Below are 23,856 nucleotides of genomic sequence, written 5' to 3' on the forward strand. Positions count from 1 at the left end.
TCACACAGACCTTAGAGCAGTTCTCTTCAGGACATGAGCTAAAAGTATCATCACTGATTTTAGTAGGGAAGATTGGCTGCAATAAGGAGTAAAAGGCTTTTTAAGAGACAAATGTACAGTCTATTTATGTAAATACTTGGAAAACGCAGGAACAAAACTGTTTTCTAACTACAGAGCTGTGAAATCAGTGAGCCATATGGATCTATAATATATGGCAGAATATTTTAAAATCCTAAACCTTCTTGAAAGAAAACTGTTGTAAGTCTGCATCTAGAAAAACATGAGCACTTACTTGTGTTTTAACCAAAAGCTGCAAAGACTGTATTTCCAAATGTACTAAAATTAATTGAAATATTTTTGAAAGGAAGTAATCCTTTACACTTATTTCTCACAAAGCATAGAGTGAGGAACTGATAATTAAAGGCAATATAAATGGTAGGCAAGATTAAACAGATGGCTGTAACATAATTCTTGAGTCTTAACTGGCACTTAACACTAACTCTACTTTCAATTTGACAAATACAGTAAGACACCTATGTTGACATACACGTGGTGCACTTAACTACTTTTATTTATGTAACTGAGGTATTAAATTGTCTTGAAAAGCAGACGTCTATAGAAGAGAAAATGATATGAGGAAGAGAATAGTAGTCATTGTTTTCAGTGTTCAATGATTAGTAGTTGTTTTTTTCTTCCAATATCCTTAACTTATAATTTCCATGCAAAGTCTGTGTCTTACTCCTCCACTAGATAGGTAGCTTGGGAAGATGGGAGGAAATCCACCATTTTTCAGCAAGAATTAGTTACGAAGACTTTGTTTTTTTTTTTAAAATGAAGTATAATAAGCTAAAAGTGTGTGCATCTCACACGCTGCATATAGTACACTTTTAATATATACACTGTCATTATACACAAGCATCTTGTATATACACTGATACCACCTTCACTAGGAAATTAAAAGTCAATAGATAATGAACCTTGTGCCGTATCTTCTCTTCCTCTAACATAGATTTCACACGGAATCTCCTCCATCACCCTGTCTTCTATGACTTGCTCAGGGCAGTCATGCGCTTGTTTGAAAGTGTAACTACTTTTCTTGAATGTGCTATTAAATGTTTTCATTGGCTGAGGCTGCGCAAAATCATTGCGAAAGGGAAGTTCCATGGAGCTGAGGTTTGTCCTGCTTTGTTTTATATTAGAGGCCTGGGAGCCACAGTGGTGGTCATGAATGCATCTGGAAGCTGTTGAAGGGCGTCTCATTTTCTGATAGTTTTCAAGTTCTTCCGATAAATCCGCCAAATCTGCAGAAATTTCCTTGTCCCTTAGTGAAAATAGTTCATAATGTGGAGGATCAAATACTTCCTGGAAACCAGTTTTATTGAAAGCAGTTTTGCAAGCCATAACTTTTTTGCGAGGTTGCTTTATTTGTACGAGAATTGAAATGATGAGAAGAACTAAAACTATCCCTGACGTGATGCCAATGATTGTTCCATGAGTTTTGGTGATTTGTTCAAACAATCCAGTTTTTTTCTTTTCTGCAAAAAAAATTGAGGATTATAATAAGGCTTTTATTATTTTCCACACTTTTGATCATGTATTAAAACAAAGCAGGCTATATTGTGATTGCCACGTAAGTGCTGTATTAATGAAATGACTTAATGGCACTGGAGACCAGACCTGTATGTCAATGGGATTTATCATACCGGATCTGTGCATTCTTTCAGCAAGTCTAATTCCCTGTCTGCATTAGTGACTACCATATGATAATTCAGTGGCAGGTGGAACTCTGTGGCCAGAGCATGCTGACTCTGCTGGGATGTGGCTTCAATTCTGTACCTATACTGATCAGTTCATATTCCAAAATCCATGAGTTAAATAGGAGTTTATAGAGCTATAGGTGATGCTTCTCTTACCGTGGTTTGCTCCTGCTGGTAACATTCCCATTGATGTCCATAGAAGGAAACCTAGATTTAAAATTATCTAGTTCTTCTTTAAAAGTGAAATATTATCATAGTGATGATGTAAGATTGACTGTACTATTTGTTTTCACATCTTGTGGAAACTTAATGACTGTGTCTATTGTGTAAGTCTGTTATACCTATTTCAACACAGGGAGCTTTAGCATAGATATATTCCAGTTTTAACAGTCCAGTAATCAAGTCAGTTGGAAAAAAGAAAGGGGAGGGGGGCGAGGGGGAACCAACCAACCCAAATCATATGGCACTTTTGGTTAGTACTTCATATGAAAACACACAAGATGGCAGCATCAGAACAAGATGGTTTTCCATACATAAAATTCTTATTTGAAGATTAAAATTTTCCAATTGGATTTCTGTTCTGTAAATGTACTTGTCCTAGGGGACTAAAAGAATTCTATACTGAGACTCTGCAACATCTCTAGTGGGGGAGAAAAGCATTTAAGACTACGTAGAAGAAAATGTAGTAGCCTAAATGTTGCATGTTATTTTTAGATATCTGGCTCCTGCTATCTGGATATGTGTGTTATGCACCTAAGTACTCCACCCACAGTGCACAGAGAGAGTTATATACCATCATACACTATTTGAAGCAATCCATATACTAAATAGAGAGTCCCAAGGAATTGGCTAGTAAGTTACGTCAGAAATACAGTTCTACTTGTTAGACTGTTTACTCTGAGTTACGCTTACACCTTTAATGTGAAGGAGGATATCTCCCCTTGTCCTGCATAGCTTAGATCTTAGTGTTACCATACTTTGTGGTAGATATGAATTTCAGTGCTATAGCAGCTCTCTCATCTGCATCTAGGTTTCTTAATTCTTGGAAGATAATTCTAATCAAAAAGTTATGCAAAAGGTTATGTCCTCTCTTAAAAGAAATTGCACATGACTAACTTTTATATCAGTTTTTGTGTCACTGGGCTTAGGCATAAGGCAGGTCACAATATGCTCAGATTTAGGCAGCTATTGATGTGGATGAAATGAGAACTCTGGGTGCCTGCAGGAACTGAGCACAATCGTGAGAAGCTTTCTTTTTAAGGCTAGACATTGCTCATTTGCAGTCTCCCTTCAGTCTACCTTAGCTAGCAATATGGATGCAGTCTTCAGCTGTCTCTTAATTATCTGCTGTGCAAGCATTAAAGCAGAATTTAGATTGTATTCAACATAAAACATGGTAGGTTATTCAGCACCAGATACAGCAATTTACAGCAAATATTGGGAAAGACACTTTCTTCACATTGCGATATGGTTTTTATGGAATTCATTTTTTAAATACTGCAGTACGTGAGTGAAGTGTGGATTCTAGGCGAGATTCTAGAAAGCAGTTGGTAGAGATGGGAAAGAGATCTAGAAATTGCACTTAAGAGGGAACATTGGATATTATCAAAGCTAAGGATTGTTTAGTTTTCTACATTGAAAACTTGGGAGTTACGGATCAGTTTTGTTAACTGGAAAGCTTCCATAATATACCTTGCATTAGAGTACTTATTAGGAGTGTGAATTTTTTTCTTTGCCCAAAATGCAATTTCAAAGTAGTTTTTTAAATATTTATTTATTAAGAAATTTAAGCTGCATTTGTGTGTTGAAAAGCCATTTTATTTCAAGATTTTCTGTAGGGAAGGTTTTGCCCCTTCCTGCAGTGTCAATTTCTCTTTGAAATGGAGTACATATTTAAATCTTTCAGGAGTTCTGTGTTTAGGCCTATTTATGCCATTCTATTTGTCAAAAAAACCCAAGCTCAAGTTTGTTGTTTCATTGTTTTCTTTTAGCAAGAAAAATTGTTGACCTTAAGCTGGTTTTGTTCCAACTCTGAAAATTCATTTATTGTTGAAGCACGGGTGAATATATTTGTGCTTTAGCAGAATAACAATTTCCTCAAATCATGAGAATTTTTCCTACAAAACCTGATATTGAAAGAAGTCTTTACTGTAGTTGTGATGCTTTAAACAATACTCCCCTACCCCATGTTCTAGCAGCAGTGATTTACATGTCTGTTTTCCAGAAGCAATGACTTCTTGCTTCCTAACAATTCCTCCTTCCTCCCACCCTTTCTCACACCATATGCAGCAGCTGCATTTACTCTGAGATAGTCTGTGATTATCAACTTAAAACAAATGTTTTAAGATTGTATTTGTCTTTGAAGATTGTTGCTTCCACTTCAGCCCTGAGAAAGGCTTTTTGTGCTTGAAGGCTTGTCTGTCTTTTTCCAGCTCTGTATTTTTTCTCTAATAAAAGGTATTGCCTGTCCCTGTGATCCTTGCTTCATTTAAAGTTTAGAAATGGATAGGATGCAACCTGGCAAATACTAAATTCTATTTCCTATTAAGCTGACATACTTTTAAAATAGAAAGTATATGCTGAAGAGGAAGAAATTTAATTATAAAGCAGTAAGATCAATATTCAGGATGCTTACGTGTCTCCTGAGTTTAAATAAAAAATTTGGAACACCTTCCTGAGATTAGTAGAATAGCTGTCTTCAGCATATTTCCAGGAAAAAGATATTTCATAACTTCCTTGAAAGGCAAACTGACCAGCCTAGCTCATAAAGGCTATACTTTGCACTATATTCACCTCTGCAGTGATTTTCATCCCAAGGGTATGCACAGTTTTGAATGCCATTGCAGACTAAAGAATTATTGATGCACATGTTGCTATGGCAGAAGTAAGTATTGCCTGAGCAGGGAGCTGCAGGTGAGAAGAGAAAGAAAACATTAGGAATTTTCAGTAACTGATGCATTGCAAATTCCTGTTACTTTTTTAACATGCATACTCATTCTTTATCTCTGTTTCAAACACAATCACTTTTCCTGCACATCGCGCATTATTAGATGATTTACTCTATCTTCATCTGGTTACTTTCTGGTGCATTATTAACGCTATTAAAAAAAAAAAAATTCTTGCTCAAAATGGGTAGCAGATAGACAGTCACACAACACAGATAATGCAAGAAGGCTTTAATACTTGTCTTTAAAACCTTAATACTTAAAAATCACATGCTCACCATCAATTATATATTTATTGAATCTGCTGTGCATCTGCTATGTAGATGGTTGTGAAGCAGTTCCTGAACATCTGCATTTTAGAGCCCATTAATATCTTAAGGCAAATCAGATTTCAGTTTGTGGAGGACTGTTTCAGTAACTGCAAGAGATTTCAGTAACTGGAGGCATTTAAGTCATTCCCGCTTGTGAATCAAAACTCTTAGATCCTCCTATTAGAGCTAATGCAGGGATTAAGAGAGAGTACAGTTCAGCTTTTTATCTATCTGTCTATATATAGTTAGAAATTTGAAGAAATAAATTAACTAGAAAGTTACCCTAAAGATTTTATGTTTCTGTGAATGTTGTTATAGCTCCTTGACATTAGAAAAATGTATTAAAAAAATAGTAATAATTCTTTTCAGGATGTTGTATAATATACATAGGGAATTCTTTATGATTTCAGGGCACTGGCAAGATTTTCTCTTTCTCTGTCTCAGTAATGTGGTATTTTTATGATAGAAATGTCTATTATTAGTGGAGTCAGTGAGGCCAACACTGTTTTACCTTTTCATTAATGACCTGGATGTTAGGACAGACTGCACCCTCAGCAAGTTTGTAGATGATACAGAACTGGGAGGAGTGGCCGATAGACCAGACAGTTGTGCTGCCATTTGAGACAGGCTGGAGAAACGGGTCGACAGGAACCTCATAAAGTTCAACAAAGGGAAACAAAGTCCTGCAGCTGGGGAGGAATAACTCCACACATGTGTACAGGCTGAGGGCCAGCCAGCTGGAAAGCAGTTCTGTAGACAAACACTTGTAAGTCCTCATGGAGGAAAAAGTGGAACATGAGGCAGCGATGCACCCTTGTAGCAAAAAAAGCCAACAGCATTCTGACCTGCATTAGGAAGAGCATTGCCACTAGGTCAAGGGAGGTGATTCTTCCCCTCTGCTTGGCACTGGTGAGACCACATCTGGAGTGCCATGCTCAGTGTTGGGGTCACCAGTACAAGAGAGATATAGGGGGATCCAGGGAAATGGCATGAAGATAAAGACTTGCAGCATCTGACATGACTGGTATGGGTTGCCCTGAGTGGTTGTGGAGTCTCAATCCTTGGAGATGTTCAGAAACTCACTGCATATGGTCTTGGGAAACCTGCTCTCCTTGATCCTCTCCGACTTCCTAGTTAAGTTTCTAAATCAAAGCCTTCTTTTAAGAATGTTTTATGCCCACTTTATTTCAAGGGCCAAACCATTTTTCAGTGGGACATGATTAAGTGGGACTTTTTTTAAGTTCAACCATACAATTACCTGGTAAATGGAAGAATTTTCATACATTCAGACTTAACTGTCTTTAACTGTTTCACCAACTGCTACTGTTTAGGAAAGAAAATATAAAGGAACCTGGTGGTTGCGCTGTCAGTATGCCAAACTATAACCTACAATGTATCAACAGTGGATGCTAAGGCAATTCACATAATTAATGGTTTTAAGGCAGAATGTAAACATTATTCTGTAAGCATCATATGAAATCATGACACATGATGATGTAAGCATCATCCAAAATCATGCTGCAATTAAATTCCAAAGGGATTCACACCTTCTCCCTGAAGGACTAAATGATGACAAGCTAAAACTTATGCAAGAGTATCAATCTAGGTATGAAAACAGGTATCCCAGACAACCTAAAGCAATTCATAGAAACAGGAAGATGTACTCAACATTTCTAACCATTATACATATATAATGGGACAAAGGCTAATAGTTAAAATGGAAATGTTCACTATGTAGACTACAAAATAAAAGACTTTTGGCCTTATTAGCACACATGGGGAGAAAAGACTTAGGTTTTCCTTCTGAATTTTGAAAGAAAGTTTGCACAAGCTTTACTTTATAAAGGATAAATAGGATCATCGTTTAAAGAGAACAGCTTAAAAAGGCTATGTATGTAATAGGCTACAATATCTACCAAATATTTCTGACTGTGAGATAAAGGAGGATCTATGAAATTTGTGTTCAGAGAGGTTGTCATGGATCCGTGTGTATCTGCTAGTGTTTCAATATGGATCTGTATGGAGTTGTAGTTCTTTTGAAGGTGAAGGCACTGAGGAAGAATTATGATGTAAGACACATTCCCTTTCTTATTTCCCTGAACAGGGGAATTTTTTTCATGTTTTTGTATTTTTGGATGATGCATTCTGCTGCTGCTTCTCCATCCGCCAGCGCAGTCTCTATTTTACATTCCTGTGTAGTCTCTTTAACATTTTTGGGGGATGGCTTTTGTTCACGAGTTTATAAAGACGGGACAAATGGACTTCATTTTCCTTTTGTTTGTTATTTGGGGAGTACAAAGTCTAAAAGTCACAATGATTGATTGGTTCTGGTCCAGGACTTCAAGGACATAGCTGGAGTCTTCTTATAACAGCAATGTTCTGGTGCAATGTTCACAGTGTTCTTTATATCTAGCATTATTCATGTATTGAATGAAGCCAGAAATCAAATATATTGATTTTTAACATTGCTATTAGCTGAATTACTTAGTCAAATCTGCAAGCAGCACTAGGTGTGTGTTAGGTGACTGTCATGCACAATTAGTTCATTTATGTAAATCTCTTCAGAAATATTGATTGTTTTCATGGTTGGCTTCATATAATTACAAATCATTAGTAAGGTAGAAGAGAAAAATAGCTTAATGATCTGAAAATAAGATAAGCACGGATTCTCTTTTTTCAGTTAGAAAAATTGCTTATCACTAGATTATTTAAAAATACATGAAATGTTTTTCAGACACATACTTTTGAATTACCTTATCCAAGAAAGACAGTATCTCAGGTTAGAAGATAAATAAGAATAACCACGTACCTTTGCAGACTTTCTTCTGCCAATGACTTTTGAGTTGCTTTAAAATCATAAGTTTGGAAAGTTACCTAGCTTTAGGAGTAGTTACTGTTTCAACCTCTTGCACTCAGAAAAAAAAAAACCCAAAAAACAAAAACAGCCCCCCCCCAACTCAACAACAACAAAAAACCCACTCCAATATTTATAATATAAATGGATAATTTCTCTGGCAAAGTTCACAGCGTTTTTTAGATTGAAAGCTGGAATACCTTGCACTATCACTAATATTAATAATTGTATTGCAATAACAGCAAGCTACTGGAAAAGCAGTTATAAATTTTGCAAGCAAGTTGTGCTTAAAACTGATATTTACTGAAATTCACAATATCTAAAGTTTATTAAATGCCTATAGTAGGTTAAACAATAGACTAGTTTGAAACATGCCATTGTTTCTTACTATCATGTATGCAAAGTAAGCAATAAGCTCTTTCTCTTATAAGTCTCTATGACTTCAGAAAGATTGTTTTACAGAAAGTAACTTTTCTCCTGTGTTAAACTTTACTGTTTTATGGAAAAGAGTATAAAAACTACTTGTTACCTGTAACCTGAACTTTTTTGCAAGGTGGTGACCAGGATCCCTTTCAAGACTGGCTACAAACATGTTAGTTCTGTCAAAAAAGTTATTTCTTTGACAGCAAATCTGTACTATTTATTCTTCAAGCAGAACTTTTTGAAAACCTCTAGCACAAGCATAAGTCTGGTTTCCTGAAGTGGCAGATATGTTTTATTCAGCTCTCCCTATGTATCTCAGATCTGCTCTGCAGTTCTAAACTTCAGTCTACTTTTATGCTGAAGATGCCACTAATTTTCAGGTTCTGCAATGTGGACAATGTTGTCCTTTGTAAATATGTGAGGCAACAAAACTCCATTAAGTTCAGAGAGAAAGCACTTAGAAGAAAATCTCACAAAAAGCATGCCTTCATGAATCATCTTGATCTACAATGAGAATAAAGACTATCTCTAACCCAGGCTATGGAATCCAAACAGAAATCCAGGTTGCATTTACAGCTCTGCTTTTAATAGCAAATTTCTTAATTAAATTTGAATTTAACTGCTTATCCATGGTTGTGCAACACAACTGGACTTTGCTAAGGGAGCATGTGTGGGATCGTTTAGAGCCACATGCGGCTGAGAAGGAGGTAGCAGCTTAGGTGTAGTTGGAGTTGGTATAGTTCCAGATCCAAAATTGAAGGTAGGGCTGTGGATAGGAAGAAGATCCAGACTCTGCAGGGTCACACGTGTTTTCTAGCCCCGTGTGGGCTTGAGAAGAGTCTGTTGTGGTGTCTGGCAGGGAACTAGAAGATGGGGGCTAGTGGGAGAGCATGCTTCAGTCCCATTCCTGTCTTTTTAAGTAAATCTGTGCTCATTTGTAGAACTCTTTGTGAGAAGGGCTGTATTATTACTGAATTCAAATGAAAAATAAACCTTTTAAGAATGGAGGAAACCCTTTCTTCAGGAACCATGCTTATAACTGTAATAAAGCAAGTATTTAATTTACCTGCTAGTATGTGAAGGAAACAGATACAACCTTTTTTGTGTGTTCCTGCTGCATAATATATAGCTGATGCTTTTCCTAAAATACCTGAAGTACCCTGATACCAGGAGAACAGGCACTTAAGATCTACTTACGATCCACAAATGAAGTGAACAGCATTCTGAATCTGCTTAGTCTACTGCCTTCATCTGCCCACATTCGTACCACACCTGTCCCAGTCTGCAGCATGACATCGTTTGCTACGGTGCTGCAAAACTTTGCCTTCAGGTTTTCAATAGAACTACTTCCATCATACACAGCAACAAAGTTTCTTTTGCATTCATTTGAATGCTCCATTTGATAGTCGAGAAATCGCAAATAAATCTGTTAGAAAAGAGAAATTAATGTCTCTAGGAAAAGAAATACAGAGAAGACAGTTTTCTTTCTTAGCAAATCTTGAATAAGATGTTTTGTCCCCTTACACATATGCATAACTACCAATTCACAACACTTGTAAACTTACATTTTCTCATTAAATGTCAATGTAGAGTATTACTTGAAGTTTGTCTGGAGTATCTGTTTCGCTTCTCTCCCCTCCTCAAAACAATCTTTACTTAATCATTTACTCTGATATATTTCCACTCCCCTTGGAAAAAAAGTAAAAAGCAACACACTTGCTGAAGAAAGCCCTAAGCAGCTCTGCTAAATGTGCAGTGTATTACTCTAGAAGAGATACAAGAAACACATAAATGTGCTGAAAGAATTTTAATGGTATTTTGACTGTTTTCTTTCCTTTTTAATTCATAAAAACAATGTTAAAATATAAGGGAAGGAGTCTAGTCAGAAAAGCTCTGAAGTAAAATAAGGAAATTAAAATTTGTTGCTTCAGAATGAAAGCTAATTACTGAACCAGAGCAGTGTTATGGAAGACATAAACCATGAAGTCAGGAATAATTTGAATAAAAATGGAAGCAGGAGAAAAGTAAGCTGGCTATCTAGGAAGAGTTAGTAAATTTAAGCCAATCTTAATTCCTCCAAAAGCAGAAATCTAATCCAAGAGAAGGCAGCGTATGTGGTAGAACATATGCAGCAAGGAAATTAAAAGACCAAGATGGCACTTGAAGAGTAAGCAAATAATTTATTTTGCTGGAGCAGGAAACTTGTGCAAGATTGTAATTCAGTTAGAATTACATGAAAAGATCATAGGGCTTTTTAATCTCTTGAATGGTTCTATTGGAATTCTCAAAATTCTAGTGAAAGTTGATGAGATATGTAACTAAGTCACTTAAGAATGCTGTGAAGTCCATCTTTAAACTTTAAAAATTCCTCAGCCAGCCATTATTTTGACAGAGAAGAAATCTATCCATGTGGAGGCTGAGGTCTCCGGCTCCATGGGAGAAGAGGTCCTCCTCCTCTATCCATGAGGTCTTCAGCATGTTCCTCAGATAAACTTGGGTCTAGACTGTATATTTTTTGAGTACAGTTTACAATTACCTCTCCAGCTGATACTATGGATGCTAAAGACCTTTTGCACAGTGCGGTTTTTCATGCATCTGCCTAATGACAAGAATCTCAAGCTCTTGCTTAGTTTGGGAAGCAGGGAAGACAGGGTAGATGAATACCACGCTTACTACTGCTATATTACCTATTTTTCTGCCCTTTTGCCATATCTCGCTTTTAACCTCAGCTAGTGCCAAAGCCTTTTAAAACTGAATTTTAAAGAATTCACTAAAACAAAACCAACCACCTTTATGTGAGGAAAAAAAAGATAAACACCCCCCCCCCCCATGCACTTAAAAGGCTCTATTGAAAACATGGTAAAAGAGCACAGTAAAAGACAGGTGATACTTGTACTCCCTGGCTCTTCCTTTCCAGTGTTTTCCAGAGGCAGGTTGCCAGCACTGTCTCCCCTTGCACGTTCTGTGAAAAGGTGCAGTTTGTGCCATATTATCTCATGCTGCATCTCCCTGTTTTGTGATTTTCAGTATATTTTTTTCTTTTTTTTTCTTTTTTTTTTTGCTGCTCTCTGTGTTAGATTTACTGCTAGAAATTCTCAGCTACATTGAGAACCTGTCTTCCATTGATGTCTTACCCATGGGTTTGAGCTGTAAGTGCTAGTATTTAGGCTGAGAGATGGTATTTTTATTTAATGATTGACTTTTTATATCTGCTGTAAAATTACAAGGGAAGCTAAAAATAAATTAGCACACTTTTAGTGTATGAAAACAAAGAAATAATTCCATTGAAAGAGCTCAGCTCTGCAAAAGCTCCTTCTGGTTAGTGTGTTAGGCAAGTAAATATAGAAGGTCCTCACTCTTAGATTATATTGATTATTCTAGTAATTTTCTGAAATCTGGAGGTAATTTATTAAATATCTGTTATGCAGATTTTAAAAATCCTTTCATTACTGCAGTTGTGTCAGTTTTAAAAATCTATTTTTATTACATAATCAAATTGAGGAAATTAAAAATGTCTATGCTTATATTTCTCAAGAGACTCACCATATCAGATCTAATGGATTTTATCATCATAATTCTGCCAGATTTGAAGCTTGAGTAACCACTGTAAGAATACTAAGAATTATTTTTCTGTAATGTTTTAACTCAATAATTTAGGATGATGATCTAATCTCAGGACTGACCCAACTATAACTCTGCCTTCTGGCAACATTCAATAATTTATTAAAATACTTAAGCATAAGACCTGGTGCACTGAAGTGGCAACGTAGAGAGAAAATGGTTTTATTATTGTTTCTGGAAGAACTGCTGCTATTACTTAGACTAGTATAGGGCTCTTGGGAGTTGAGTCACTTCCTCAAAGGCTCAAATATATTAATGGAGTTTTAGTTTCTTTCTTGTCTTGTCCTCTTATTACCATCTTTTAGGTTGCTGTTTTAGAACTAATTTGGAAGTTGGTGAATAGGGCTGGTTAGTTAACCATTAGGAGTGTGTAAGAAGGCATAGAGTAGATTTGTCATCTTGGTAGCTACTGCTTAAAAATATTTCTTAATTTTTCTGTAAGCAGTGGTATGTGCTTTAATACACAGACAGAAGCAAAATTACAGATGTGTATGCTATATGGAGGAAAAAAATGTATTCTTCAGTGCAACTCAAGTAATTAACAAGTATATGATTCTGAAACATATAGCTGTTGTGGTTTTTTTAAACAGGCTATAGCTATCGTATTTTGGAATTATGAATAGGATTTTATCCTTCTCTCTGCCCAACAATAAAGCTCAAATTGCTTTTAATGAGCATAAGATAGTGATGTTGTTGTAAGCAGTCTAGTACAGCAGGCACAATCATAAATACCAGGTACCTAGGTAACTAATGCTGATTTTTGGCTTGAGCAGCTAATATGCCTCTTTAGAGATTGAGCAGAAAAGTTCTAGCAAATTTTATTGTGGCACTTCAAGAGGGTGTGATCCTATAGCTAAGTTGGAAGAGAAAAAGAGAAAATTCCTCAGCTGTTTCGAAGTAAAGCCTTTCATTTTAGCTCAGACTGATGAAAGTGGGTTTTAAGGTGCTGGATTGTGAATTAGACTGGGAGGAGCAGGTACATGTTCTGTTGACTTTGAACAGAACCAAATTCTCCAATAGAACCACTGGAGGCAAAATTTTAAACCATGACAGCAAGATTTATTGGAATTTATCACAGCTGTTAGCCAGCATTTTTGCCTGCAGTCTTCCAATCAAACCAGAGTCCAAGTCAAATGCCCTTGAAAATGGTTTCTTAAACAGCTTTCACAGTTATTTTGTATTTTAAGTTTCAAATAATAGGAAGACAACATTGTGGACTTGATGTATAAGTTTAATCTCAGAAACAATCCTCTATGTGGATTTCCTAAGCCACTGATACATAATTCATTTCAGTGAAAGTGAAACATTATGCAAATCACAGCTAGTTACTATTACCTGTTACTAATGACTTGGAAACCCATTATATGCTGAATGATATGAATGAAACCCACCTTAGCATTTGGAGTAGCTTTAATTGTCCATATGCAGTCAACTGCTTGTCCTGGTTTTGTTTTTCCTTCTTGTTCTACCTGACTGGAACGTACTATTCCATCGGCTCCCGAGAGCTCAAATTGGCAGTCTAGAGAGAACATATACCTTGCTGTCAAATGCAATATGATATTAATTTAGAATTTCATGTATAAAGAAATTGTTACTGTAATACTAGACCTGGGATGGGATTTAAAATACCTCCTAGGTAAGTGAAGTCAGGATCTGTAATAGAAAGAAGTCATGAATCACAGGGGCTATCAATGCTTGAGAATCACTTCAAGGTTTAGTATAATCTGAAGATTATGTCCATTTTTTATTATGTCACAATAAAAATTGCCAGAAAGTTTACTGAATCGATTGGAAGGTACAGAGACAATTTTTTTTCAGATGATAACATTATTCCACAAAGACTGACCTTATCTGAAAAAGGTAATTCTATACTGACAGCTCAGATTTCCAGCATAACACCAAAAATTACTATTGGCTATTTTGTTCCTACATTACATTCTGAATTTAACGATGCCAGTTTTCACTGAAATCACTGGAGCTCCACAAGAGTACAGGGGATCTTTCTGTGTGCATCATTTTTATCAGATTGCTGTCTGTCTAGTTCTGAACAATTTGAAGTTTAGTAGACTATATCAACACTTTGAAATTGCTAATTGCTATTAATAAAGAATATAAAGAAGGACAGTTCGATACCAAAGATACTTTTCTCTTGGGTACCCATGCCTCTTCTATTAGGCCAGGTAGCACAGTTCTAGACATCGTTTATGAAGGCAGAATTTCACCTTTATCCTCTATCTTCTCTCTTCTAAATATGACGTATATGAATCTGTAGTATATACTGTAGTAGTATATTGTATGCATACTACTAGCGAGTTAAGAATATACTTTTTCATAATGGTTAACTGATGGTACTTGACTTTACTGGGACTAGGGCTTGGCTAAAAATGAGTCTGTAATGGGCTGGGATGTCCAAGGCTTACATTCACCCATTCACAGCTGTGGCATAGAAAATCACCACAGAAATCACGCAAATCATAGTGTGTGTATGTGTGTGAAATGTTAGTCTATGCAAAGAAAGCACTAGTTCATGCAAAAGTGCATGCCTGTTTTGTACAAAACTCTTTTCCAAATGAAGTTGCAGAATTTGGCTCTTTCTGTGGTCCTCTAAATGCTTTTCTGTATAGGGAGTTTATCATTTCCCCTAAAATGCCTCAGTCCCAAGCTTAAGACTCAGTACAGTTGAGAAAATGCCTTCTTTGCCCTCCTCTGTTTTAGTTACCTATAGTGAAATCTATGGTCACTATATGCAAAATTCTGCACGAGATTTTCAACCTTCTTTGTGAACTGATTTTTTTTTATGAAGTGGGGGTGTACGTTCATGTCCCCTTCCATTTTCATAATCCCCAAATATTTTACCACACTCTATGTAAATGTAGAGGAAAGAAAAGGAAAGAAAAATATCAGTCCTGCAGTTGCCGAAATCTATTGTGAAAATAATATACAGTTTAAATGTATATTTAAAGCTCCAGCCTGGAACTAGGCTAAGCTAGTTTTGAAAGTGATGTTAACGAAATGGCTTTGGAAATGGACTTAGCAAAATGCGAAAGTACTGTCCCTATGAAAACATTTTAGCACGTTATTCCCAGTGGATTGGTCACCATGTTAGTCTGAAGAGTTTCCAAGTCTAAATCCCTGGCAAGGTATACAGTTCTATAAGGAGTAATATATAATCATGTATAGTGTTTTCATGTGCTGTAGGGGTAAAGACCAGTTGGGTAAAGATGACATTAAACGGTTATGCCTGTGTATACGCTTATAGTAGTAGTAGAGCTGACATTTGTATACTGTCTTTTGTCCCAAAGGACAATAAAATGCTGATAACTACACATATAGTATCTATGAAGTACATCAGTCAAGCATTGCACAAGGACATAAGGTCAAATATTTTTGTAAAAAGAATGCCCTGCCAGTTTTAAGTGGCCCCACAGAGCAGATGTACTTTTTGTTTGTCTAAAGGCACTGTCAGCATATTATCCTCTCCTTCATACGCTGTAAGCTACACTGTACTTTGAGCAAAGAACAATTCTATTGTCTGAGCCTGTGGTTTGAGGGAATCTAACTGAGAGCTGATGCTTGGACTGTATAGATAGTTCCTCTGGCTTTTCAGAACGGAGATTTAAAATGTTTTGCATCTGCCTGGAAGCGCTATTGTAGATTTGCTTCAGGTTTTTTTGTCATAGTGTCTTATATTCCTAGAAGATGGGCTGTTGAAAAAATGCCACTATTTGTCTACATAAATGCTCTTTCCATTACTACCACTGGTGAAAGTGGTACAAGTTAGAGTAACAAAGAGGGAAGTTGCTAAAGCCTTCAGCATGAACAAGATCAACTGACTTCTTCACTAGCAAATTATAGACCTATAATTCCCTTCAGTCAATTTTCCAAAGTGGTTTTAGTCAAGTATGCTGTAGGATTAGCAGGACACAGACTGTAACTATCACATTGTCACTTTGCCTTCATAAGCACTTATGAAATACAGCTCTAGACTGCCAGCATAAACACATCCACAGAGTTCCATGGGAGCAAGTAGTCATTAACTCGTTCAGAATTTTAGGCACCTTTACCTGGTATAAATGAGTACTTTGCTTGAAATCCCTTTCCTTCCAGCTCCTCATCAGAAGTAAACTTGATCCACATAAATCTTCCTGTTGATCTAATTAGTGCAGGACTTTTCAGACCACAGTAACGATTAATGAGAGGGGAGAAACCAAAAGGTCCATCTCGAACCTCCAGATGATCAAACCGACATTCAAATGAGGGTTCTATGTAATAAGGTTCATCAAAGGTCAGCTCAATTCTTTGTCGTGGAGCAGCTAGACATAAAAAATCGAGCAAAAGATTAAATGAAGATCTATATGAAAAACACACGAACACATGAAATAATGAAGTGACAGGCCTCCAAAACAGCAAGATAAAAAAGAGACTGGAAACTTCTCAAAATACATCTGGAATGACAGCATTAAAGAATCACATGCTGTCTGCTTCTTCTGCATGCAAAAAGGATTTACTTCTATGTTTCTAACACTCTGTTTAGATCTTATGCCTTACTTATACATGAGTTAAAAACATTCGTGGCTGTTTGCACATATTGGCAGTGGTCTGCAGGAAGGACCATATCTTAGCTAGAAATTGTGGAGGGTCTTTGTCTCACCCAGGTGCCCATAATGTTTCTGTGTAAGAATGGCAAGCACAGAGGCATGGAAACCAATTCCGTGCCCCATGGAAACTGCCTTGTGCAAGGGAGATCCAGCAATGGATCTGGTATGTCCGAATTCTGAAGCTGGACAGGATATCTGCTCTCCAGTGCCTTCACTGGCAGGGAAGATGCAAAACTGCAGATGTGCATGCATACAAGCAAAAATGAGGGTGTCTATGACCCATTACTATACTGTACAAATAAAAACTCTCTGAAACATTTTACTTGAAATATTTCAACTAATTGATATGAATCTGATGATTAAGCTGACTAACGTTTTTAGCTGACTTCAGTGGGTTTTGGGTGCATTCTAATAAGAGGAAAAAATAATTAGACCTCAGCAGTGCTAACAAATCTCCATATTTTTAGTACGGTGCTATGGCAGTCAGATGTGCCTTTTTTTATTAATAAAGGAGAGCATAAAGATTATCTGCTTGTGAGATAGACAGAATATAGTCTTCAACCATCTTTTGCAGTTTATCAGCAATATTGGAAGTGATAGTAAGATAACAAGCTACAATTTTTATCTTAATAGTTCTGTGCCTTCATAGATTACAGTAGATCTGACGCTGCTTTTTCTGGCTGTGAGGGTATGTCTTATTCCATATAGCTAATTCCTGAATGTTTGCATTTTCTATTAATTTGTTATTATTACTTCAGAGAGTAAATTTAGCTTCTTGCTCAACCAAATGACTGCAGAATTGATTATACTGCCAGTATGGCTATACAATATTTGACAGTATAGTAAAATGACAGAGTTTTAACAGTCCAAGATTATCCATTTAACAGTAAGATTACAACACAAGCAGAAATACAGCATGTACCTTCTAAGATATAGATGCACTCTTGATTTGGTGGGTACATGTTAGGGTAGTTTGGTGAAGCAAAATGTCCTCCATTACTTGTCCGTACCCAATTGTTACACTGGGTAGGAGAAATGCGATTCACTCCAATATTTTGCCCACCTTAAGCGAAAAAAAAGTGATCAAATAAATTTCTCCTGCAAGTATGCAAAAGTAAAACACTGACAAAACGCATATCCTATAAAAGAAGAAAGTAATTTATTTTGGTTGAAAACCCTCTTATATGCCACTCGTTAATATCTAGCTAGGAAAATCTTATGTTTAATTTAGTGATGTGGTATATCATAAAGAGATCACAGTTTTTGAATATCAAATATGTCCAGTAATCTTGGGAAGAGAGGGGGTAATTTTTTTTACCCAAGTCAGTTTAGATTTTTTTATGCTCTTCTTTCTAAGTCAAATAGTCACAGTGGCTGCCAATACAGCAGCATTATTTTATGGCTTATGTCTTCTCCATTCCTATGCAAATAAAATCCAAAATATTTGTTAGCTTTTACTATTTTTGGCCCTGATTCCAGAGCATACTGAAGTACATGGCCCTTAGACTGAGTATCTATTTACAATAATTTGTTGGAATACAGAATACTTACAAGAGAATGAATTATAACATGTAAATACACTAAATACAGCAATGGTACTTAATCAAATTACTAGCAATAGGTAGATTGCACTGGTAGCTAAAGGTCTCATTTAAGATCAAAGGTGGTCTTCGGGATGTACAGGGAAATATGATCCTTGACAGAGATTATGCAGATTACTAAACTAGTGCACCACCCTAGACCATTCACAGGAGCTTTGTTAGTTAAGATTTCCTTATCCAAGGAGAAAGGAGTTGGGAATAGTATGATCTCTCTTACATCTTAAGTACCTTTGACCCTTCTCCTTGGTATCAGCAGAACTGGAGAGAGTAAGACACAGGATATGTGGTTTCTGCTAGATTTTTCCTAAATCTCACACGGTGCTCTCATAATGTTATTTATATTTATGCAGTTTTTCTTTGCAGACCTTTGAGAGGGAGTCCATGTTGATACAGGTCTTAGCTATCTCCAGTAAATTACATCACCTTCAACTGGTATCTTGGCAGCTTTTTGATTTACGGGGGTGAAAACTTAGCCTCTCCTGCAGAAATTGTTCAAGGAAATTCTGTAGGTGTCAGTTCAAGGAATTCTTCTCTCCTATTTGTGGGTTAGTCCCACATATGAGAAAATAAGGTTTGTGAAACTGATGCCTTCCACACTCAGCAGGCTTCAAAAATGTTTGAGGGTGGACTATTTGCTGTCAGAAACAGAAAACATGAATTTCCATGGTGGTTTTTTCCACCTTTAAGGTCTGAAACCGTAGAACTTTAACTAGGTAAGTGAACGTCCATGTTCTTTGTGACTGGATGGCTTTGTTCAGTTGGAAAAAAATGCAATAAATAGGGGGAAAATGGAAAATACTGGAATTCATATTGGTAATTCAAGAGCTATTAATACTGGAACACAAATACTTTTTTACTTGTATTGCTTAATTAAAAATCATAAAACGGTTACATTTTTTGAAAGAAAATCATCAAACCAAAATTGTACCTTGTGTCTTCTGTGCAATGGCAATCCCTTCCACTACAAGGATTGTTACTAGCAACACTGATGAGAGAAATTGGACAGGAAAAACATCAGTACTTCATCAAAATTATAGACCATTTTCTGCAGTCTTGATTCATGCAAATCCTAGAATCACTAACCAAAACAACTCAGAACATACAAAAATACGTAATTCATTTACGTGCTTTCTTAAAATTTCAACTTTAGAAAACCAATGCAGTCTAAGTGCACTGTCCGTTCTTCTTCCAGGTTCCTTAAGAAAGCGTGTATGAGAATTGCAATTTATTGTTTGAGGGGAGTTTAAGAATATCTACTAATTTGCAAGTATTTTATAAAATTAAATGGTATCTATCTTCTATATAACTTTTATATCCTGAAACGAGATGTTTCACTGCAGTATTGAACCATATTTATCCTAAAACTCCATATCCATAACGTGTACAAAAGACTTCTCCGGCTTCCAAGAAATTCATCAGGACCACAGGAGACACTGCATGGTCTTATCCCTGCATCGATTTCAGGAGCACTACAGAACTGTGCTTGCAAGACTGGTTGTTGTAATGCTGCCACAATACCAGTGATTTCTGCAAATGATGTGGCAGTAGAAAACGAGCAGATACAAGTTCTAACAAGGGAGAGACTTACGCTGAGCAGTGACAACAGCTAGGATGTGGATACTGTTAGGATGTACACTGTTGCAAGCACTCTCGTTTGCTGAAGTGGTGCGTTCGTCTCAGGTGTTGGTACATACTGGCATTTTCTAGATTTGAATTGACTAAATATTGGACCTGTTAAATATTTTGGTATATGCTTTCCCCCAACCCTCCTCTTCCTTCCTTCCTTCCCTAAAAAGAAGCTGTCGTCTAGATGGTTTTGCTTTTGGCCTTTCCCTTATGTTTACACTTTTGTTGCACCCAAGAATTGTTAGTCTGAACAGCACATATTAAAGATTCCATATTCCACTATTCATCAACAGTTTTAAAGCAGGCTTAATGTCCAGATTTTCCTAAAATGCTTTGTCTCCTCAAATTGTTAGGGATTACCAGGAAGGGAAAAGCGAATGAAACAGAGTATATAATTATGCCACTCTTCAAATCTTTCATTTGCTTCTGTCTTGAGTATCTCTATAATTCTGGACACATATCTTGGAGAACTAGCTAAGGCTAGGACTCTTTGCCCTGGACAGAAGCTGGCTGAGGGGAGATAGGATACAAGTTAAAAAAACATGAGTGTCATTGAGATGGCGAATAAAGAGCAACTACTTGTTGTCTCTTCTAATACAAGAACCAGGGGGTATCAGACAAAGCTAGCAGGTGGCATGTTCAAAGTAAATGAAATCTTTTTTTTTTTAATGGACTTACTTCATAATGCATCCTTAAGGTAGAAAATTCTGTTTCAGAAACCCCTTAAGCCATAAATTGTTGGAAGTCTGGGATAATATTTGGGGCAAACATAATTTTATACTGTTTCTGAGACCTCTGCTTTTATATCTCTGTAAAAGAAGACACCAGACTAGATTGACCTTTGATTTAACCTGGTATGGCCTTTCCCATGTTCTTAATCTACTTGTTAATACTAAGACAGGCATGGCCTTACCACTGCAGGAAAAAAAAGATTTTTATTGTCACATTCAAAAAGTTCATTTTATTTCCCCAATTTTCCCCTATTGTTGCTCAGGCATTTTAGTGGCTCGTGCTGAAATGGCATTTTCTCTATCTGTGATTTTTCCCTGTGTTGCTGTTAGACTTTCAATCCTTTAGAGAGTTCCAGAGTGAGCATACAGTGACTGTGATCTACGGTGATCTTGACTGAACTCATCTAGATGCTACTGTAATGTATCATCTACATTATCTACATAATATATCTATTATTATTTGGGGAAAGACAAAAGGAGTCAAAGTCTGCCCCTGAAAGTGTCCATCTAGCATTTGTGTTTTATTATGTATGTTTCTGCCGCCCTTTCTTCTCTCTACCTATATTAAAACAGATTGTATATCATTATGAGACTTTCCTTACCAACAACCGCTTTTTCCCTTGTAAGTCGAGTTTACAACTATGGATGTTCTAAAATAACATATGGGTCTTGCAAACAAGTGTTGTGTTCCTAGAAGCTTATTTGATTTTTAGGGATGGATTATGAGACAGTAAGTTAAGACTTCTGCAGTTTTGCAATTTCCATCTTTGCAATAATTCCGTATTTTCATCAGTATTAATATACCAGAAATATACTTCCTAACTGTCATTATCCCAATACAAAGTATCGATCATTAATCATTGCTGACTCACCCTAGATTGAAAATTCATCCTTCAAAAGAAAGTATCTAGTACCCATTACTGGTCTTCAAGTTATGGATGTTCACTAGTCTTTACAGCAAATAAAATAAACAAATATTCCATCTTCATTAACATATGATTGACATTAGTTTTCAGATATTTTTAGTTTTTAATATTTCTTACATAGATGCAACTATTTCAAAATAATTTGCAATTTATTTTTGCAGCTTGTGTGTTTAAACTGTGCACTCAAAGATCTAAGTTTAAGTGCATGAACTTACAATGCACTTGTACTCCTGAGATCGCTTGTCCTTAACAGAGAATCTTGATAGTGGTTATAAAGTTGTCTGTGTATATTCTTTGGTTTTTTTCTACACCGGTTTTGGAGCAACACTTCCAAGTTGACTTTTGTTGTTAAAGTAAATGCAGTTTCCACGATCCTATATAAATCGTGTGTCAGTATGTTCTTCTATTGAAGATGTGCTTTCTTAAAGATGTGCTAAGCCCACCCTCTATTTTGCAAGGACATAGCAATCTCTTTGTAACTTGTGTTGCTTCTTGAAATGTGAAATGGGCTTTGTCTTTTTTTCTTAAAGCAAACAAACACAGAAATATGAGTAAGAAACACTTTCATGACTAACAAAACTAATGCAGATAGTCACTTTCAAGTCTGGGGTGCTGTTCGTTTGTTTTGGGTTTTTTTCTAGTACAGCTATCTATTATGGCTAACACTGCTACAGTATACCTTTTTTTTTTCTTTTTCACCTTGAAAATATCAGTAAGCAGCTAAGTTTCTCTCAGTGGTTGTGCTCTCTTGTACAGATAAAGACAATAGGTGTTCAGTTACACTAACCAGTGATTTCCCTTCTTAAAACGATGCAGATACAGAAAGGAGCCTCCTAAAAGAACTTCAGAAAATCTGATTGGCTTTCACTAAAGCCTGTGCCATTTCTATAAATAGTCCAGAGCCGTGTATGCGTGTATAAGTGCAAAAGAACAGTGCATGTTTCCTGCAGAACAGCATGGATATGCAGGCAATTACAGAAGACAAATGGGCTGAATATTTGTCTTACTGTCTTCTTTTTGTCATGTTATATGGATGAATGGATATAGTAACTATGGGCCACCTTCTCTTTGTTCCCTGCCCTTTTCATCCTCTTCATTTTTAATCTCTTCCATCTCTTGCCTTTCCCTGGCAATGCCTATCCTTCTCACGCTCTCAACAACCCTTAAGATGTATTCAAAGCAGTCTAGGTAGCAAATGTTTAAGGGCCTTCCTTTCCCATTACTTTTATCCTGGGTGATGGTACGATAAAGAAACGAGGTATCTCTGACTAATACTCTGTATGTGTGCTGTCCTTATCTCTGTCACATTGCTAGCAAAAAGGTGGAGAGAGGACTTATATCTCTTCTTCCTGAGAGTACTGGGCAAGGACGCCTGAGGTAGTATTGCCTTAAACTGCATGCATTTACATGACACAGTATAATGTGGGATAGCAAACAGGAGCTTTTTGGCTGAAAACAAGGCCTATCAATGTTCAGGATGAAAGGAAAAGAAAGAAGGAAAAAAAATCAGTCAGGATATTTTTAGACCTTTTAGACTGCTTCCATTAACCCATTTTTGTGTGCATTTTAAAAACAACAAAGCAATCACTTGGTGTCCTAAATGCATACGACTTCCTGGAAAAATATTTTCAAATCTCAAAGACTAATTTGGACCATACAAGTCAGTAAGAAGGAAGGAAGGAAGTGTCTAGAGAAGAGACAAACCCTGTAGGATGGTGCAGTGGAGAGCTAGTGCTGAACAAGTGTCCTGGTACTGCATGCGGGGACACAGTCACAGCAATTAGAACAGACATGAGATACCGAACTACTTTCACTAGAAGTCTTACAGCACTTTCAGAAGGATGAAGAATGATCTTGTTATTTCTGATAAACTGAAATTCCAATAGTTATACTGCACCTGAACTTGCAATGGGACTTGCAGTATTCCTCTGCTCCTTCTTTTTTCCTCTTTTAAAGTCTATTATGTATCACTGTGACATGACTGTTCTTCAGTGTGGATGAAAGATAACTCTAGCCTTAGCTCCATATTCTATTATGGTACAGGAAGCAGGTAGTATCTATCTAAAAATGCCACTTGAATGTGGCTTGCTAATGTAAGCAACAGCACAAACAATGCAGGATTGCATGACTCCGTTGAATATCAAAGGGATAGAAGGGTGGGTTTGATTGTTTTGTTTTTAATGGAGCAGTGTAGTGAGAATTCTATTAGAGGACACTGAAATATGGGAGACTGACCTCATACACTTAGAGATATTTAGTTGGTAAATATAACAGAGGTTAGTGCTTCTGCACCTTATATTGAGCTTCTACTTCATGATACGTACACTGTAGAAGAGGCTATCATTAAGCCAACAGGAGCATAGCCACTGAGGCAGATTAAGAGCGGCTTCTTTTATTCATGAACCTGGTATTTGCTACAGACTTTTATTCCATGAATTATGGTGCATATTTTTGTACTACCAT

The 23,856-nt window shown here is 36.5% G+C and overlaps 1 protein-coding gene across 1 annotated transcript; it reads right to left on the reverse strand.

The window, feature by feature from the left end:
* Positions 1–553: 553 nt before the first annotated feature.
* Positions 554–23,152, reverse strand: NETO2 (neuropilin (NRP) and tolloid (TLL)-like 2). The gene is made up of 9 exons (XM_009574755.1): positions 23,098–23,152; positions 19,039–19,095; positions 17,432–17,572; positions 15,976–16,224; positions 13,541–13,564; positions 13,303–13,430; positions 9,488–9,716; positions 4,551–4,664; positions 554–1,535 (listed from the first exon to the last, which is right to left on the reverse strand). Exons 1-9 carry the CDS (start codon positions 23,150–23,152, stop codon positions 955–957), a joined length of 1,578 nt encoding a protein of 525 aa, XP_009573050.1. The 3' UTR covers positions 554–954.
* Positions 23,153–23,856: the final 704 nt, after the last annotated feature.

The sequence above is a fragment of the Fulmarus glacialis genome, unplaced genomic scaffold (assembly GCF_000690835.1).
Source record: "Fulmarus glacialis isolate BGI_N327 unplaced genomic scaffold, ASM69083v1 scaffold17373, whole genome shotgun sequence".
Lineage (NCBI taxonomy): Eukaryota > Metazoa > Chordata > Aves > Procellariiformes > Procellariidae > Fulmarus > Fulmarus glacialis.